At 41.1% G+C, this 19058-nt stretch overlaps 1 protein-coding gene across 2 annotated transcripts in view; it reads left to right on the plus strand.

Moving 5' to 3' along the window:
- Nucleotides 1-19058, plus strand: part of atp2b2 (ATPase plasma membrane Ca2+ transporting 2) — a 388757-nt gene that overhangs the window by 132346 nt on the left and 237353 nt on the right. For both annotated transcript variants that reach the window (XM_060835139.1, XM_060835141.1), the window contains exons 3-4: nucleotides 9207-9464; nucleotides 14489-14614. In XM_060835139.1, coding sequence (XP_060691122.1) covers nucleotides 9207-9464; nucleotides 14489-14614 — 384 coding nt within the window. The remainder of the gene's footprint in view (nucleotides 1-9206; nucleotides 9465-14488; nucleotides 14615-19058) is intronic.

Here is a 19058-nt window from a genome sequence, read left to right on the forward strand (position 1 = left end):
GACTAGAGGGCATATTTTTAAGGTGAGAGGAGAAAGATTTCAAAAGGATATGAGGGAGCAACTTTTTTACACTGAGATTGGTTCATGTGTGGAATGAACTTCCAGAGAAAATGGTGGATGCAGGTCCAGTTACAATGTTTAAAAGATGTTTAAGTAAGTATATGAATAGGCAAGGATTGGAAGGATATGAACCAGGCACAGGCAGGTGTTACAACATGGGGTAAACACTTCTGCTTAATTTCCAGCCAACTAGCTACCCCAGTAGCTGGAGCACCTATTACATTGTGTCTTATTAAGAACACTTGGTGATGTCACCGCTGGCTTGTATTCTCTGAAAGGTAGAGTACACCCACATCTTCATAAGAAAGGTGTGAGTAGTTTGGGATTATGGTCGTCGTGCAGTCCAGGCAGCTCATAGCCTGGGTCAGGCTGCATTGCTAGGTTCTTCACTTCCAGTCATCAGCGCTGACTCACTGTGAGCCCAATGGGTGCTTATGGCATCTCTGCTTTGCCTTGCCTTTTATCCTACTTTGGCCTCTCACCCACAGATACCAAGCTCTGTCTTGCCTTACCAATCAGTACAGATATAAAGTTGGGAGGCTTTGCCATTCGAGGATCTCTGATGTGTGGTGGATTGCTCTAGGAATAGTGTGCGGTAAGATAGGTGCAAATTGGAGTTATACTTACTTTGGGGTGGGACCAGCAATGCAATGATTCAGAAAAGTAAACATTGGAGCATTAAAAGGAAACAGATAAGAGAGGGTATATCTTAAAAATACTGCAGGATATCAAGGTGCACATTATTGTATCATTGAAGTTATTCAGTGAATTTTTGTTTTCCATTTTATGAAAGAATATTAATGATATCAATCAGTTCACTGCATTGAACTAATCTGAACAGAAGTAAAAGTTTGTTAAACAAAAAGAATATATTTTTACATTAAATCCAATTAAAGAGATCAACCACAGAGTCCTAGAAATTGTAACAGCCTTAATTCTTATTTTTCTGGCAATATCCTAAACTAATTGTTCTCCTTCTCATTGGATATTTATAGGTTTTTATTTGTGTGAATATATTAATATGATTTACTTCACCTCTTTCCATTTAATATTGTGGACAAAGTGAAATCAATAAAATCTATGCTGTACCTTCAGCTTCTGAAGTTTATTCTCCAAAAGCTGACTAGTTACCAGCAGCTTAAATTTGCTTTCAATAGCTTAGGTTGAAATAATTCCAGCAAATGTTATTGTTACAAAGGATGGCTCAAGTTCATTAATTTCATATAGGTCAGCTCATTGAAATTTCCTTGTACTGTTAAATTCAATTATCTGATTTGCTGCATTTCATTACTTAAGTATGGAACAGATTTACCGAAGTCTGACTCATTCTTTAGTACTGTGCATTATTATCTACTTTCTTATCATACTATGTGGTCTATGAATTTTGCCAAAGCCTTAGCACTGATTTGATTAATGGGGAGAAATTTCCCCCAGCATAGTGACAGGAATGGTGAAAGGCAGCTGCATTGTATGTGACTACCTCAGGCAGGACTTGTGGCCATCTGCCTGAATACAGCTATAGTCACAGGTCACCCTGATCCATGGATTGCCCTTTGTGAAGATGACTCAGCAGTTTTGATCATGTTTTAACAAAGACCTTTTGGAGGGGTCTCATGAAACAGCAGGCTCCATGAGCTAAACAGTGACATACCAGCTTAGAAGTTGACCTGAATTGGATGGTGTGCCACTAATTGGCCAATTCAAAATAAATCACTGCCTGCTCTCAGTGTCAGAGTACATAGAACATAGAAAGATAGAGCAGGACAGCACAGGAACTGGCCCTTTGGCCCACAATGTTTTGGCGAACGTGACACCAAATTAAACTAATCCCTTCGGCCTGCCCTTGGTCCATATCCCTCCATTCCTTGAATATTCATGTGCTTATCTAAAAGTCTCTTGAATGCCCCTATCATATCTGCCTCCACCACCACCCCTGGCAGCAGTGTGTTCCAGACTCTTACCGCTCTCTGTGAAAAAGACTTGCCCCTCCCATCTCCTTTGAACTTTCCCTCTCGCTTTAAATGCATGTCCCCTCATATTATACATCTACCCCAGGTCTCCCACCAAATCCAAAGGCCTAACCTTTAGAAAAGCAAAGTCAGTAACTTGGTAAAAGGACCACATGCTCTTTCTACTCATTCATTAACAACAGTGTCTGGTTGTTGCATATGATATGGCGTACTTTGATTCTGTTAATTGGAACGCAAGAATGGCTAAATACTCTATCTGAAAATAAATTGCTCAAACACTTAGTGGGCTCTTTAAGCATTATGGGAAATGAAACATCCACAAATTCAATTAGAAAGTGTGCAAGGGTCTGCTGCCCGTTTTGCCGACAGGACCACAGAGAACTTTGTCAATTGCTTAATGAGGATAAAGGGAATCCCTTGTGGGTGAATGAAATCTCAGTTATTCACTCCATTGATGAATGAACATGTGTGTTGCTGCGGTTTTAGGGTTATACTTCAAATATTTAACCTTTTTGGATAATAGTTACAGTCTATGAGGAAGGGGTGCACAGAGACATTTTAGATGGTCAGCTCATAAACAAGATTGATTCTCATTGATCACTGTGCAGAGAGAGCACAGTGATTGTCATGCAAGTCAGTTGAAGTTCTTTGCAGTCTAATGGCATACCAAAGGTAACTACTGGTACCTTGTCCAAAAGGAATGACAATGTAGGAATCTAACTCTGCACTGATGTATGTCTGAGTTAGCAGAAGATAAAGATAAGAAACAATAATTCCAGTTTTTTTTTGTTTCTAAAAATCTAATGATATTTTGGTAATTCTGAAGTTTGGAGTACAGTAAGCTGACACATACTAAAATCTCCATTTCTGCATCTGCTACTGTGTATATGTGCTGAATGTGCAATTAGATAATAAAGATTTTTCATTGTGGAACCTGTTCCAGATGTCACCGTTTCAGAACTTGAAATTGGATTTGTGCTTTGCTATAATAGGGGCATACATAAATATGGAAGAGCTTTAAGTAATGCTAAATGTGTAGCAGGTGAGCCGGTGAATAGACCGTTCACTTTCTGGCATCACTGTACCAGTTAAAATCTCTTAGTATCTTCAGTAATTGTTGACTGATCGTGAGTAATGGAGACATTTTCAGACTTTTAAAACTGAGGTATTGCGTTTCAGTATCTCTTGTTCTTGTGAATGGAAAATACATATTTGTGCTTTAAACATGTCTTTCTTCATTATTTTTCTTTTTGAAGACAGATTATGAAAACACCACAAAAAAAAGGGATAGATACAAATTATACAGTTTTAATTCGTAGTGGATAATACACAAAGCAACAGCTTATTTGGTTAATATAGTTCAATCAATAAAATATTGACCAGTATATACAGTATACAGTTTTAAATATAAAATTTAGTGTTCTCACTGTTTTTGGAACATTATTGTTTCACTCCCTTGCATTAAGAATCATTCTTTAATACATTTGAAACTGAACATGGTGAAGTTTTATTAAATCAAATGAATTTGTCACCAAAACAAACTTTATTTTAGTAAGGGACTGCATGGTAGCTCAATGGTTAGTACTGCTGCCTCACAGCACCGGGGTCCTGGGTTCAATTTACCCTGGTTTGCACATTCTCCCTGTGCATGGAGTTTGTCTGGGTGCTTCTCCTCCCTCAGTCCAACAATATGCAGGCTAGAAGAATCGGCCATTGTAAATTGTCCAGTGATATGTAGGTTAGGTGGATTAATTATGGGATATGCAGAGTTATGGGATAGGTAGGTATATCTGGGTGGGATATCCTGTGGAGGGCCAGTGTGGACTTGATGAGCCAAATGGCCTGCTTCCACATTGTGGGGATTCGATGATTCTAAGTGTCAATTCTAGTGATTCTCAAACATGTTTGGCTGTGAGCCATGCAGGTGGGGCAAAAGACCCAGTGGACCACCTGCTTCTTTCATGCATTTTCAGTTGGCGCCACTCATTAAAATGAATGGAAAGAATGCTGCTTTAGTGCGACATCATTGAGGTGATACCTGGCTCCTAGGGAGAGAGTGTTGGCCCCATATCAGGCTCTACATTGGACCAGTTCCTCTTCTAGGGTACAAAAAAAAAAGCCAAAGCTCTCTTTGGAAAGAGCAATGAAGTTAACCCCAGTGTATTTCCCCTTCAAACAACCTCACAAAAATAGAATAGATTATCTGATTGCTGTTTGTGGGAATTTGCTGACCTCAAATCAGCTGCCACATTGGTAGCTGTTTTTTAAAAAGTGTTTCATTGGTGGTAAAGTGCTGGTCATGAAAAGTGCTATCCAGTATAAATGTGAGTCTTTGCTTTTTCTTTTTGTTATTACTCCACAATTTTGAAGCTCTGTTGTGTGTTGTAAGTGCAAAATAAATATTGTTTAGAAAACTGCATTGTCATTGCTCATTCCTATGATGGCTAGTGCCACAGACACAGGAGGGATCCAGTCAGGTCGTGTGTCTTCAAGGTGGTAAAAACAATGACTGCAGATGCTGGAAACCAGATTCTGGATTAGAGGTGCTGGAAGTGCACAGCAGTTCAGGCAGCATCCAACGAGCAGCGAAATCGACGTTTCGGGCAAAAGCCCTTCATCAGGAATAAAGGCAGTGAGCTGGAAGCATGGAGAGATAAGCTAGAGGAAGGTGGGGGTGGAGAGAGAGTAGCATAGAGTACAATGGGTGAGTGGGGGAGGAGATGAAGGTGATAGGTCAGGGAGGAGAGGGTGGAGTGGATAGGTGGAAAAGGAACTAGGCAGGTCGGGCAAGTTCGGACAAGTCATGGGGACAGTGCTGAACTGGAAGTTTGAAACTAGGATGAGGTGGGGGAAGGGGAAATGAGGAAGCTATTGAAGTCCACATTGATGCCCTGGGGTTGAAGTGTTCTGAGGCGGAAGATGAGGCGTTCTTCATCCAGGCGTCTGATGGTGAGGGAGCAGCGGTGAAGGAGGCCCAGGACCTCCATGTCCTCGGCAGAGTGGGAGGGGGAGTTGAAATGTTGGGCCACGGGGCAGTGTGGTTGATTGGTGCGGGTGTCTCGGAGATGTTTCCTAAAGTGCTCTGCTAGGAGGCGCCCAGTCTCCCCAATGGAGAGGAGACCGCATCGGGGGCAACGGATACAATAAATGATATTGGTGGATGTGCAGGTAAAACTTTGATGGATGTGGAAGGCTCCTTTAGGGCCTTGGATAGAGGTGAGGGAGGAGGTGTGGGCACAGGTTTTACAGTTCCTGCGGTAGCTGGGGAAAGTGCCAGGATGGGAGGGTGGGTCGTAGGGGGGGCGTGGACCTGACCAGGTAGTCACAGAGGGAATGGTCTTTGCGGAAGTTGGAAAGGGGTGGGGAGGGAAATATATCTCTGGTGGTGGGGTCTTTTTGGAGGTGGTGGAAATATCGGTGGATGATTTGATTTATGCGAAAGTTGGTAGGGTGGAAGGTGAGCACCAGGGGCGTTCTGTCCTTGTTACGGTTGGAGGGGTGTGGTCTGAGGGCAGAGGTGCGGGATGTGGATGAGGTGCGTTGGAGAGCATCTTTAACCACGTGGGAAGGGAAATTGCGGTCTCTAAAGAAGGAGGCCATCTGGTGTGTTCTATGGTGGAACTGGTCCTTTCAAGTGGTGAGGCTTTGAATGTTCCATTGTACATCGATGGCTTATATTTCAGACTCAGGTTTGTGAACCACACCAATAACTACTTGATCTAGTCCATCTCCTATTCATAACTGAAAATAACTTTAAAGTAACTTATACAGTGATTTACCAGTTTTGGTTTGTGGAAACTGATCAGTTGCCTATTGCTTAAATATTTTCTTCCCTGGTGCCACCACTATCTTTGTGCTTTTAAATGCACCCAGTAATTTTCAGTGCCTTCTCAAATGGACAAGTGGACACAGTTAAAAGGAACTTGCAATGCTGATTAATTTAGTCTGAGATGCGGACCAGTTTTCTCAGACTGACTTCCAGAAATGTATTTCTAAGCTAGTGCAATTGATGCTGGATGTAACTTGTGTTTGAGTGGTTTTGTTTTTTTATGCTTAAAATTTAGATGATTTGAGGTGAATTGAACTGAAACATCCAATGGAACCTCACCAAAGCTTTACCCAAGTTGCTTGAATAAGATCTTAAATGCGTATTGCCAAGTTTTGGGTTATTGAACCATCAGTTCCTGACTTATTGACTGCTTCATTCTCTTGAGCTTTGAAATACCATGACCTTGACTTTAGCTAAAATTTACTAATTTGCACAAAAATATTGAAATATACTTATGCAATTTGTGAAAAATTGCTAGTTGGCAATTATCACTGTTTCCTGACTTAAATAAAATTGCCTCAGGCGTTAATCCTTAAAGCACACAACAGGGGATGACATATTGACAGTGATCTGCTTGACATCTGATGTTAATCTAGTACCTGCATGCACTTTCTTGAAAATTAACTCTTTCAATTTTCCCTTTATTGAATGCTGATCTACAAACAGTAATCTGAAGATTAATATCACCTTCAATAAAACTATGGCTGACCTAATGACTCCACTTTCTTCCTACACTAAAATCCTTCACTTCTCTGCTTATCAATAATGTATCCACTTCTGCCTTAAAAATATTCAAAGACTTTGTTTTTATCAACTTTTGAGGAAGAGCGTTTCAAAGATTCATGAGAAAACAAAAATCTCCCAATCTCTGTCTTAATTTGAAAGAGTTCTAGATTCTTCCATGAGAGGAAGTATCCTTTCCACGTACATCCTGTCAAAACTGCTCTTATATGTTTCAATCAAGCTGCGTTTTAATCTTCTAAACTCCAACGAATAAAACCTCAGGCTATCCAATGATATCTCATAAAAGAAACCGCTCTTTCCGGGAATTAGTCTTGTAAATTCTTTTGGAACTGTTTCCAATTCATTTACATCATTCCTTCCAATGACACCTCATTTTCCCTTGGATAAATGGATCCAAGCCTTTCACAGTATTCTAGGTATTGTCTGCTTACTGTATGCTTTGTTAGCAAGACCTTCCTTCTTTTATACCCCATTCCCTTTGAAATAAAGGCCAACGTGCTATTTGCCTTCCAGATTATTCGCTGAACTTGAACGTTAACCTTTTGTGATTCATGTATGGGGACCACCAAATCCCTCTTTGCTTTCTGCAGTCTTTTTCCATTTAAATAATATTCAACTATTCTATTCTTCTTGCTAAAGTGCATAGGTTCACATTACATTCCATCTGCTGAGTTTTTGCCCATTCACTTAACCTGACTGTCCTTCTGTAACCTTTCTGTGTCATTCTCACCACTTGCTTTTCCATAATGTATGTGTCATCTGCAAACTTGACTATTGTACATTTACCTTCCCCATCCAGGTCAGTAGAATAACCTGTAAGTAATTGTGACCACTGATCTGTGGAGTACTGCACTAGTTACAGGTCACCATTCTTGAAAATGTCCTCTTTATCTCAACTCTATCTTCCATGAATAAGCCAATTTTCTATCTATGCTAATATATTGCCCCTAATTTGTCAGGTATGATTTCCCCTTCATTAAGCTGACTGTTCTTAATTATTTCATGTATTTCTAAATACGCTGTGATTATATCCTTTATAATAGATTAACATGTCAGGTGTTGAGCTAACTGGCCTATAGTTCATTGTTTTTCTTTTGTCTCCCTCCCTTTTGAATAAGATGCTACATTAGTGGTTTTCCGAATGCCTGGAATTAAAAATAAAATTATTTTATTCATTCTGCCCAAATGAAAGATTTACCTTTTTTCCCACATTACTCTCCATTTACTAGATCTTTTCTAACTCACAACTTATCTATATCCACTTTGTAACCTCCTTACATCCTCTTCAGAACTTAACTTTCATATCTATTTTTGAAGCTATCTGCAAATTTAGCAACCATCCTGAAAGTTCCTTCATTCCTGTCATTTGAGTGAATTAGTTGAGGCATCAGCACTGATCCCTATGGCATACTACTCAACATATCTTGCCAAACAGAAAATAACCCATTTTTGCCTGTTCTCTGTTTCCTGCTAATCAATCTTGTATTTATGCCAACATGTCATCCTTTATACAATGCGCTTTTATTTTCCAAAATATCCTTTGATGTGGGATATTATTAAGTGCCTTCTGAAAATCTACATCCACTGGTTCCCTTTTAACTATCGCACATGTTACTTCTACAAATTCCAATAAATTGGTTAAACATGATTTTCCTTCCACAAATCTGTGCTGACTCTGTTGATTCCCTTGAATTTTTCTTGGTGTCCTGCTATAACTTCTTAGTTAATAGCTTGTAACATTTTCTCTGTGACATGTTTTAAGCTAACTGACCTATGATTTTCTGCTTTATATTTCATGTACATTCGCTATCTGCTAAGCTAATGGAACCTTCCCTGAATCTAGGGCATTCTGGAAAATTAATACCAATGCCTTAACAGTCTCCCTTGTTGTCACAGAAGGTCAATTAATCTAGAATGTTTTGTTACAAATAATTAGCTGTGGTATTCTCAACTTAAGCAATAGATTCAATTGATTATAGGATAGAATAAAACAGAATCCCTACAGTGTAGAAATAGGCCCTTGGCCCAACAAATTCACACTGACCCTCCGAACAGTATCCCACTCAAACCCATTCCGCATTTCTCTACATTTACCCCTGACTAATGCATCTAACCTGCACTTTCCTGAACTCTGTGGGCAATTTAACATGCCCAATTCACTTAACCTGCACATCTTTAGATTGTGGAAGGAAACCGGAACATCCGAAGGAAACTTACGCAGACACGGGGAGAATGTGCAAACTCCACACAGACAGTCACCCAAGGCTGGAATCAAACCTGGGTTCCTGGTGCTGTGAGGCAGCAGTGCTAACACCTGAGCCGCCACTATTTAGTCTACCAAATACCTATGATACTTGATAACACTTTAATTTTATAAAAAATGTTGCTGTATTAAATTATGGTTAAGTTCTGAAGAATCAAGTTTTGGACAGATAAGTATGAACTGGGTGAAAAAAATGTGAAAATGATGCACTTGCTTTCAATATCATTAAGATATGATGGAATTCAGTAAACAGTTGAGAAGGCAGTTGGCAATAGACAGTCAGGCTCACATTTTAGTGTAACTTGTATTTGAATTAATTCTGTATCTGCTGTCTCCACAGTGTGTGGTAATGCTGCAGGTGGTGTGGAAGATGAGGGTGAAGCTGAAGCAGGGTGGATTGAAGGAGCCGCTATCCTACTCTCCGTTATCTGTGTGGTTTTTGTAACTGCCTTTAATGACTGGAGCAAAGAAAAGCAGTTTCGAGGTTTGCAAAGTCGAATTGAACAAGAACAGAAGTTCGCTGTTGTCAGAGGAGGCCAAGTTGTCCAGATCCCAGTGTCAGAAATTGTTACTGGTGACATTGCACAAGTTAAATATGGTAAGCTTGAGAAATAGTTTCTATTGATTGTAATCAAAACAAATACATTTTATAACGATAAAAGACTGTGTGTACATTTACTTTCTTCATTCAAGTTACTACTGATCTCTATAGTACACCACTTGCTGGAAGTTGCCATCTTGAAAATGCCCCCTTTATCTCAACTCTCTGTCTTCTATTAGTTGGCCAATCTTTGATCTATACTAATACATTGCCCCAGTACTCAGGGCTGTTAGCTTATTAAGAAGCCTTATGTGTGGTATCTTACAAAAGGTATTTACACCTTTTGTAAATCCAAATATATTACATCTACCGGTTTCCCTTTACCTAGCCTGCTTGCTATCTCCTCAAAGAATTCGAATAAATTTGTCAGGTATGATTTCCCCTTCAATAAGCTAACTCATCTTGATTATATATATTTCTAAATACTCTGTGATTATATTCTTCTTAATAAATTAACATAACAGATATTAAGCTAACTGGCCTATGGTTCATTGTTTTTCTTTTGTCTCCCTCCCTTTTGAATCAGGATTCCAAATGTTTTGGAATTAAGTTTTTTTTTAATTTTTCATGTCCTCATAAAGACATTCATGGAGCTTGTTTCATTTTATTTGAGTGACTGTTTTATTGAAAAAAAACCCGTATATTTTGAATTCTCTCATTTTGTTTTACCACTGTGTTTCAGAGCGGACTGTAAGTGTCACAGACTGTACCCCCTCTCCCCCATCCCACCCACCCTCCCTCCCTTTGTGCATTTTGGCCCTGATCGACCATTGGACATCAAATCCTATCCTCTCTGCTCAGATAAGAAGCAGCTAACACAGCTTGTAAAACCTTTGATAGTTGCCAAGGAGAATGCTGATCATCAGTCAGAGAAATTTGGATGGGAAACTAATATTTAATTCACTTTGTTTCTTTCAGTCTTTGTTTCTCAGCTGAAAGAGCCAATGGGCAGACAACCTATCGGTGAACATCGATGGTGTTTCATGATTGTCTGAACAGGGAGCACACAAGAATCACCTTGTTTGAATTTGTCCCATGTTGTTTCCCTCATCCTGTCAATTCTTTGTTTAATTTTTCATAATTACTTTGTGCGTGCCCCTTTAAAAATCAGTCTTTGGGTTTAACTGTGTCTGCATCCTTATTGTTTGTCCAATTACAATTTTTCTTTGCTGCTGCTTTTGCAGATGGGACGAATGAACTTAAAAAACTCAATATGTGTGAATTCTTGTCTTTCTCAGTTGAAACCCCAGTGTTGAATTACCACCGCATTTAGTTTTGATTGCTCATGAATAGGATAAAGCAGCTCTGTATGATTTCATTAGTGTTCTTAATATCTTATTAGTTAGTTCCTTTGATTAACAGCTTCCATTGTTTGTTTTGAGCCATTTGCCACTTTTTCAAGGGATTTCATATTCGCATCTGTCAGTAGTAGAGAATGAACCATTTTTCAATTTTTTGACATCTAGTGCCACCATTGACTATTCCCTTAAGAATGTACTGGCTACGCACAGAGTGAAGCTCCTTCTGCTCTGTCCTGACAGAAAAATATAGATCAGATTTCAAACATCATTAATTACCACAACAGTGCTTACAATTCACAAACTACAACAGCCACGCATGTGGTGCTGTCAATTCTAATTGTTATTTTTAACAATTCGTTCATGGTAATTGAGTTTGCTGGCAAGGTCAACCATTGTTACCCTTCTCTAATTACCCTTGAGGTTACAGGGGAACTGGTGCTATGATGTCCCTTTTGGAAGTTTGAAATGTACTGGTCAAGGAGGGCTTAGTGTGTTGCTGCAGTTCATCTTGTCTGTGGTGTGGACTGCTCCCGGGAAGTGAGTGAAATCTCCATAGCTTTCCCAATCTCTGACCTATTGTTTAAAGCAGAAGATTTATAGGTGAGGGCCGCATGTTCTGACAGTCAGTTAAACATTTTTTCAACAGAGGTGGGAGTTACATGTGGGAACCTCGGTGACTATGTATTATAACAGATTCTGAAGGAAATGCCTAGGAAATCAAAGAGTTGAAGATTACTTGGAATCCTTTGAAAGTATGCATTTAAATCTGAGAATTCAGGGGGTTCTGATAGAATGAAACAGTTAGTTACGTCGGGAAAGTTAAAGTATTGAATTATCTAGCTCTTTATGAGCAGCATGGTGGCACAGTGGTTAGCACTGCTGCCTCACAGCGCCAGAGACCTGGGTTCAATTCTCCACCTCAGGCGACTGACTGTGTGGAGTTTGCACGTTCTCCCCGTGTCTGCGTGGGTTTCCTCCAGGTGCTCCGGTTTCCTCCCACAGTCTAAAGATGTGCAGGTTAGGTGAATTGGCCAGGCTAAATTGCCCGCAGTGTTAGGTGAAGGGGTAAATGTAGGGGAATGGGTCTGGGTAGGTTGCACTTCGGAGGGTCGGTGTGGACTTGTTGGGCCGAAGGGCCTGCTTCCAAACTGTAAGTAATCTAATTGAATGACTATTCAACTGACTTGCCCCTCTACCCCCAACCCCCACACCCCCCCCACCCCAATCCAAACACCAACTTAGCTCACACACTCCCAACTACATCTCACCCAACAAACTCAATATGCCCAGCCAAGGACTAAAAACATAGAACATTACAGCGCAGTACAGACCCTTCAGCACTCGATGTTTTGTTGACCTGCGAAACCAAGCTGAAGCCCTTCTAACCTGATAATTCCACTTTTGACCATATGTCTATCCACTGACCATTTAAGTGCCCTTAAAGTCGGTGAGTCTACTACTGTTGCAAGCAGAGCGTTCCACGGGCCCTTTACTCTCTGAGTAAAGTAACTACCTCTGACACCCCTCAATTTAAAGCTATGTCTCCTCATGTTAACCATCACCATCGGAGGAAACAAGCTCTCACTGTCATCCTATCTAACCCTCTTATTATCTTAACCTTCTTCTCTCCAACAAAAACAGCCTCAAGTCCTAACAGCCAGCTCTTCCCCAGGGCCAACTGCAGTGAGATCCACTGTGGCTTCTACAGAAGCCAGCCCACTTGCCCCACCACAGGACCTCACCACCTCCTTGTTGGGTCTGAACCCATCAGCATTGCAGCTATTATTGCCCCACCAGACCCAACACCCCTTACTCCACCATCAGACTGACCTCCCCACCCAGTGCCCCAACACAGACCCAAAGGCATTCCCAATCCGTGACCCACTATCAGAAATAACACTCCCTCCATCCCGTACCCTACCAACAGACCTGACTGCCCCTTAGCCCCTGTTCAGATTTGACACCTCCCTTTACCCCACTGCCATAAGTGACACTCCACTTTCCCTATCAGAGGACTTGACAACCCTTGCTCCACCTCTGGATCCTCCCTGCTATCCCACCACAAGACCCTCTCCCCATCACTCTCCACTCCAGGTCTTGCCCACTACTGGATCCAGCCAACACCCGTTACCTCAGTGCCAGCTCCCACTCCTCTTGCTTCACTGCCAGACCTGATCTAATCTTTGTCTCACTGCAGGACTTGACCCCCTCTTGCCCCACTGCTGTACCTGACCCTCCTCTTGCCTCACTGCTGTACCTGACCCTCCTCTTGTCTCACTGCTGGACCTGACCCCCTCTTGCCTCACTGCTGGACCTGACCTCCTCTTGCCTCACTGCTGTACCTGACCCTCCTCTTGCCTCACTGCTGTACCTGACCCTCCTCTTGTCTCACTGCTGGACCTGACCCCTTCTTGCCTCACTGCTGTACCTGACCCCCTCTTGCCTCACTGCTGGACCTGTCCCTTTTCTTGGCCCGCTGAAGGACCTGATGCCTTCTTACCCCAATGCTGGCCCTGTCCCTCCTCTTGGCCCACTGCTGGACCTGACCCACTCTTGCCTTGCTGCAGAACCTGATCCCTCTGTTACCCCCACCTGCCCCAGCCCCCTTTGCCTCACTGCCTAACCCCACTCCCCATTACTCTTCTGTGTGACTCTAGCCACCCTTCTTCCAGACCCAAACCTCTCCCATTGTCCCCCTCCAACGGACCTGACCCTATTTTGCCCCACTGCTGGACCCCACCCCTCTTTACATCATCATCAAACCCGAACTTTCTTTGACCCTGTGCCTGACCCGGTACCCTTTTACCAAGCTTCGAAGCCCAGCCTACCCTATGAGAGCCTGGTGAGCTTATCCATACTCTCTACCCACTTCCACGCTAGGGACCAAACCCTTCCTCCTCCACCTCCCCGCCCCACCCCATGTGGGAGCAGTTATCTCACAGCTAGCTTTCGCCTACTTGCACCATTTCCCGAGCACACTTACCACCTTGTACAATGAGACTGTATCTGTTGACACCGTATCCATCGGGAATACTATTTGTCTATCACTCAATCTCCCAATCCATTTGGAACTCTCCCCACCTGGCATTCTACCTCCCTGGCATGTTAATTATCTGTCACGCTATCCTCTGACCTACTCTGGAATCCTATCTCCCAGCATCCTAATGTTACATTTTCCTGATGCACTTCCTGTTTGGCAGCACTGTCAAAGTGGCTGTATGTGATTCTTGATTTTAAATTTCAGAATGTGCGGCTGACTACTTTGACAGAGGGGCAGTGGTTTGCCTTCTACACTATGAGGGACCTGTCAGAATAGTAGTACAGCTCCACATTCCTGAAGGAGCCCTCATCAGAATCTCCTATCAGAAATTTGGAGCTTCTTCATTACGTAAAATATAAGGAATGGATCAGAAACATTGGCTCATACTTATCCTTTTATGTGGCAACAGCTGGGAAAATGTCAATTCAAAATTATTTTGAAGAAGGTCTGGCAGCCTGTAGAATTGTAAAACTTTTAATCCACTATTCTGGGCTGGATGCAGATCCTTTTTGTGGAGATCAAAGCTTTGTTGTTCTATTATATAACCATGTGGTTTGTTTTACATTTAACGCTTTTGTAATGACCAAGTCTAATTGTTCCATAATTGTCTGCAGTAGGAATGCATAATAAATCACTTGGCAGTGTGTTACTAACCCCTTTATTTTGACTTTAATTATCAGGTGATCTGCTCCCTGCAGATGGAATATTAATTCAGGGAAATGACCTTAAAATTGATGAAAGTTCTTTAACTGGAGAATCTGATCATGTCCGTAAGTCAGCTGACAAGGACCCCATGCTACTTTCTGGTGAGTAGACTGTAAATGTTATTACAGAGTACAATGAATGAGTTACATAAAAAGTGATGAGCAATCGTTATGTAAAGAAAAATCCTGGAATAGCATTAAATCCCCTTGTTTTATTCTGTACTTAAAGCCACGACTGCTACCTGCACATTGAGATACTGTTCCAGAGTATCTCTGGGTTGTGGATGTTGGAACATGCACTGCCCCTGAGGCTGGTTACTCTTTATTTCAAAGTAAGATTCTCCAACTCGTTATGCACTATAACACTCCGTTATTTATAAGCTGTACATAGGTTATCAAACACAGCTCTCAAATGTAATGTCTAAGACGTCAGTGTTAAAAGGCTCAGTTCTAGACTGGTGTGATGTTTTACTGATGACAGGCATATGAGCAGCTACATCATCATCATCATGACATACACTAATCTCTTTACACCACGGTACCCACCTCCACCCCCCCCCCCGCCTCCACTCCGTCTCTCACTAAAGTCAAGAGGCCTGGTCGACAATATTCCTGTAGTTTACTTCAACTTCCTTTCAAAGTGTTTGGAATCATTATAATCATAATTGCTGTTATCATTACAGTCACCATTCTCACCACCTTGCTCTACCATGCCCCAATCCGCAAAGCTCTCCACTTGTGATGATCTAGACCACTAAATATCACAATCCGGATCAAAATTCTGGAATTGTTGCAATGTAACTGATCTGATTCAATATAGGTTTGGCTGTCCCTTTATCTGTATAGTGGCTTCTGCCTTCCTGTTCCTGAAGCAGACTTTCTGCATGGACTTTAAAGTTGTCATTATTTTTACCTTGTTTCCAGAGTTGTACTAGTTCTGCTGCTTTTTGCTGTGGTTTTTCTCTGGTTGTTTTATCTCTGCCTGGTAATAAGAGGTTACTTTTGGCCTGAAATTGTGTTTCAAATAATGGTGTGCCCTTTTAACTTCTTCCCCATTCACATTTCTGCTGGCAAGTATCAATTATTCAATGGCTCTGTAACTGAGTAGAGCTCAGACTGGGTTCTTATGCATCAGTGACTTCATAGCCCTGACTGTTGTTTCCGCTTCTCCACTTGACTGAGGATGGTGTGGAGAACTTGTCGCCAGCATGATGCCTGCCTCTGAAATGAATATCCTGAAATCTTCATTCATGAACTGAGATCCATGGTCTGACCCTAATTCTTTCAGAAAAATGTATTACAAAGATCTTTCTCAATGTTGTCTGTCATCACTGAGTCTGCTGTGGTTGAATGAAGTTAATCCATCTTGAGTACTTATTTATTAGGTCCAAATTCCTTTTCCTTCTAAAATCAAATAAGTCAGTTCCTAGCCTTTCCCATGGTCTTTTCAGAAATCTTACAGAAAGGATTGGCTCTATAGGTTGTGAATAGCACTGGTAGGCATGATGAAAGGTCGTCTTTTGGATGTCTTTTGGAATGCCTAACCACCACTCTGATTCTTCTGCTGTTCTTCTATTCTTCCTGGTAGCTGGAGATCCTGCCTAAAGTTTCTGGAGCGTTTTTCTTCTCATTGACTGTAGCATAACCATTCTATGACCGTAAACCAATAAATTTTTTTACTGCTGTTCTGTGCTGTTTCTGCTCATTTTATCTTTTCAGCACTTGGTCCACTGACTATTTTCGACTGCCTTTATAGAGAGTTGTCTTATCTTTGTGTGCTCCTTCTGTGACTTTTGTACTGCACTGATTTGTCTGAGTTTGCCTTCAGTTGCCGTAGAATAAGACTCCACTTCTTTTATAAAAACAAGACCTTCTTCATCCATTGCTGCTTTTGAGACTCTATCTGCCATTACTTGCCTGGCATATGGACTATACCATTGTCATCAGCCTGACCCTGAATCTTTGTAATATTAGAGGCATTTTTGAGATTTCTTTTCAATCCAACACTGTTACAAAAAGCTTGTGGGTATCTCATCCTGGAATTTCAGTTCCATGAAATCAACTTTCCTCTCTCACATGTACCTGATAACTTTTTCTTCTTTGTGCAGCTCTGTTCAGTCTCTGTCAGAACTCTTAACATGGATTGGACTAACTTTTGTGTTCTGTCAGTTTACGTTGAATATGAAATGCTGCTAGTCCTCTGTACAATGCATCTACAGCTACTATAGTGAATTTTTGATGTGCTAAAACATCTGCAGATAGTAACTTCTCTCTAACGTGTTCCAAAGCCGCAGCCTGTTCTTTATTCCAATACCATAGTGCCTTATTTTAAAAGCTTTCTTATGGGTTTAAAAAACTGGCTAAGTGGGGCCAACTTCTTCCACTTGATTTAACATGCCTAAGAAAGGTGCTGGATATCTTTTGTGCACTTATTTGCCAGAATTTCACTGATACCTTTTGTCTGTCTTGGGATCCACTATTGTGCTATGTTCTTGGACAATGCATCCTGCATAACATAATTGTCATTCTGCAGCAATGGATTTTTCATTTAGTGTAAGGCCTGTATTCTGTAACGTTCTTAACAGATCCGTGAGTCTCTGGTCATGTTCCTTCTTCCATGCACTAGGATATCATCCAAATGACAAATAGTCTCTTGTTTCCCCACCAGGAATTTTGGACAGAAGAATTTAAGCATTTTTGTATTTATATATGGCCCAAATGATGTAATAATTAACATCAACAATCTTGCCCCTTGGTTTAACAATATCCAGATTTATGAAAGCTTGCTTGTTGCCGAGTTATCATTAAAACAGGGTGAATTTCCCTCTGCACACCTTTGTTTAATTGGGTGAGATCTAAAGACAATCTTAGTTCTCCATTTATCCTGGGAACAGGTTTTGGACTGGAGTACCGTTGTGCCAATTCTGTCACTGGTGATATACCCCACTTCGATGCTGTCTAACTCAGGTTTCACTTTACTCATTAGAAGATGAGAAATAGATGGGTTTTACATTTTCTGGCAGAGTAATGTGATAATACGTTGTCTTAAAAATTTGAATAACTTCAGAAATTCCTGCTGAAATTCTCTGCTACCTTCATCCTGAACAACAGTAGCACTCTCTCTTTGAGAGACCTAGAGGAATGCCTGCATTACTGCTCAACAGTGTGCTTATGTACAATGTCTCAAAGACATTTCATCCTGCATAACTAAACTTCATGGTAATTTACATATACACTTAAAAACCCATGCTTCTTGGACCTTGGAGTTTTAGGTTAGCTGACCTGACCCTCACAACCTTCAATTAAGGCAAGCTTTCTGCCAGTATTAAAACAACTGTACCAATATTATACTTAAATTTTGTTATAAAGTCTTGACCCTTCAACTTGTTGGTTGAGATGTTTTGGCTCTCTTTGATCTCTCCGAGACATGTTGGCGTTACCTTTTGCCCTGCAGCTTTCAACTTGAACTTCTTCCTTGTTGTAAATAAACCATATCCCTGGAATTTTTCCTTTTGCAAGATCATTTTTGTATTTTTTAGGTGATGAAAGGAATGAATTTACCCTTGTTAGGTATGTCCCAAATGAAGTTATTTACAGTACTTAGCTCCCCCTGCTGGACATTCATTGTGATCGTGATTCAGTTGGAGCCACATCTTGAACAATTTGATGTGGCTGATGGTATTTTGGTAGCATCCTAGAGTGTAACAACAGCACCTTGGTGTCTCACCATCAAAATGTGTCAAAGTAATTGCGTAGATTTGCTTGCAGTGCTGACCAGTTTCTGCCTCCATAGTGAATTGGATTCTCTGTTCTAGCATTAAATCCTCCTTGGATTGACTGAATCGGATAATTTCTTATGCCTCACAACAACTACAATTTAGAATCATAGAATCCGTGCAAACACATAAAGGACATTTAGCCCATCAAGTCTGCACAGACCATTCCAAACTCCACCCACCTTAGCCCCATATCCCTGCATTTCCCATGGCCACTCCGCGTACCTTATGCATTCCTGGACACTACAGAGCAATTTAACATGGTCAATCCACCTAACCTGAACATCTTTGGACTCTGATTTATAATTCCTTCAAAGTGCCTTACTTACCACATCTTGCTAGATAATATAAATTCTTTAAAAAGCTTACTATTGATTCTCAGGATGGAAGATTACTGATTAAATCTCAGCCATTATTTCTAATTTGAGGTTAAAGTACACATCAAATGCTTCAATCAGTTCATCATATTCTGTGGTACTCTTCTCCATGCTTTGCCTTTCCAGCATGTCACCTACTATTGGTCCGACAGCATATAAAAACATATTACCTTCCTACAGTGCTGAAGCTGCCACTTCCAGAGCTCCTGCTCTTGACTTCCTAGGTCTTTCCTGAATTCAATTGGCTGAGATAATGGCAAAGTCTCAGCCAAAGCTGCTGTCCTTTTGGGCTGACTGACCGAGATGGGTACTTATGTTATTTCTTCTTACTGTTGACGTTTCTGATTCTGTTTCTCTCCTCCTGCATAATATTGGTTCATGGCTAGGCTTTGA

This window comes from Hemiscyllium ocellatum, chromosome 14 (assembly GCF_020745735.1).
Source record: "Hemiscyllium ocellatum isolate sHemOce1 chromosome 14, sHemOce1.pat.X.cur, whole genome shotgun sequence".
Lineage (NCBI taxonomy): Eukaryota > Metazoa > Chordata > Chondrichthyes > Orectolobiformes > Hemiscylliidae > Hemiscyllium > Hemiscyllium ocellatum.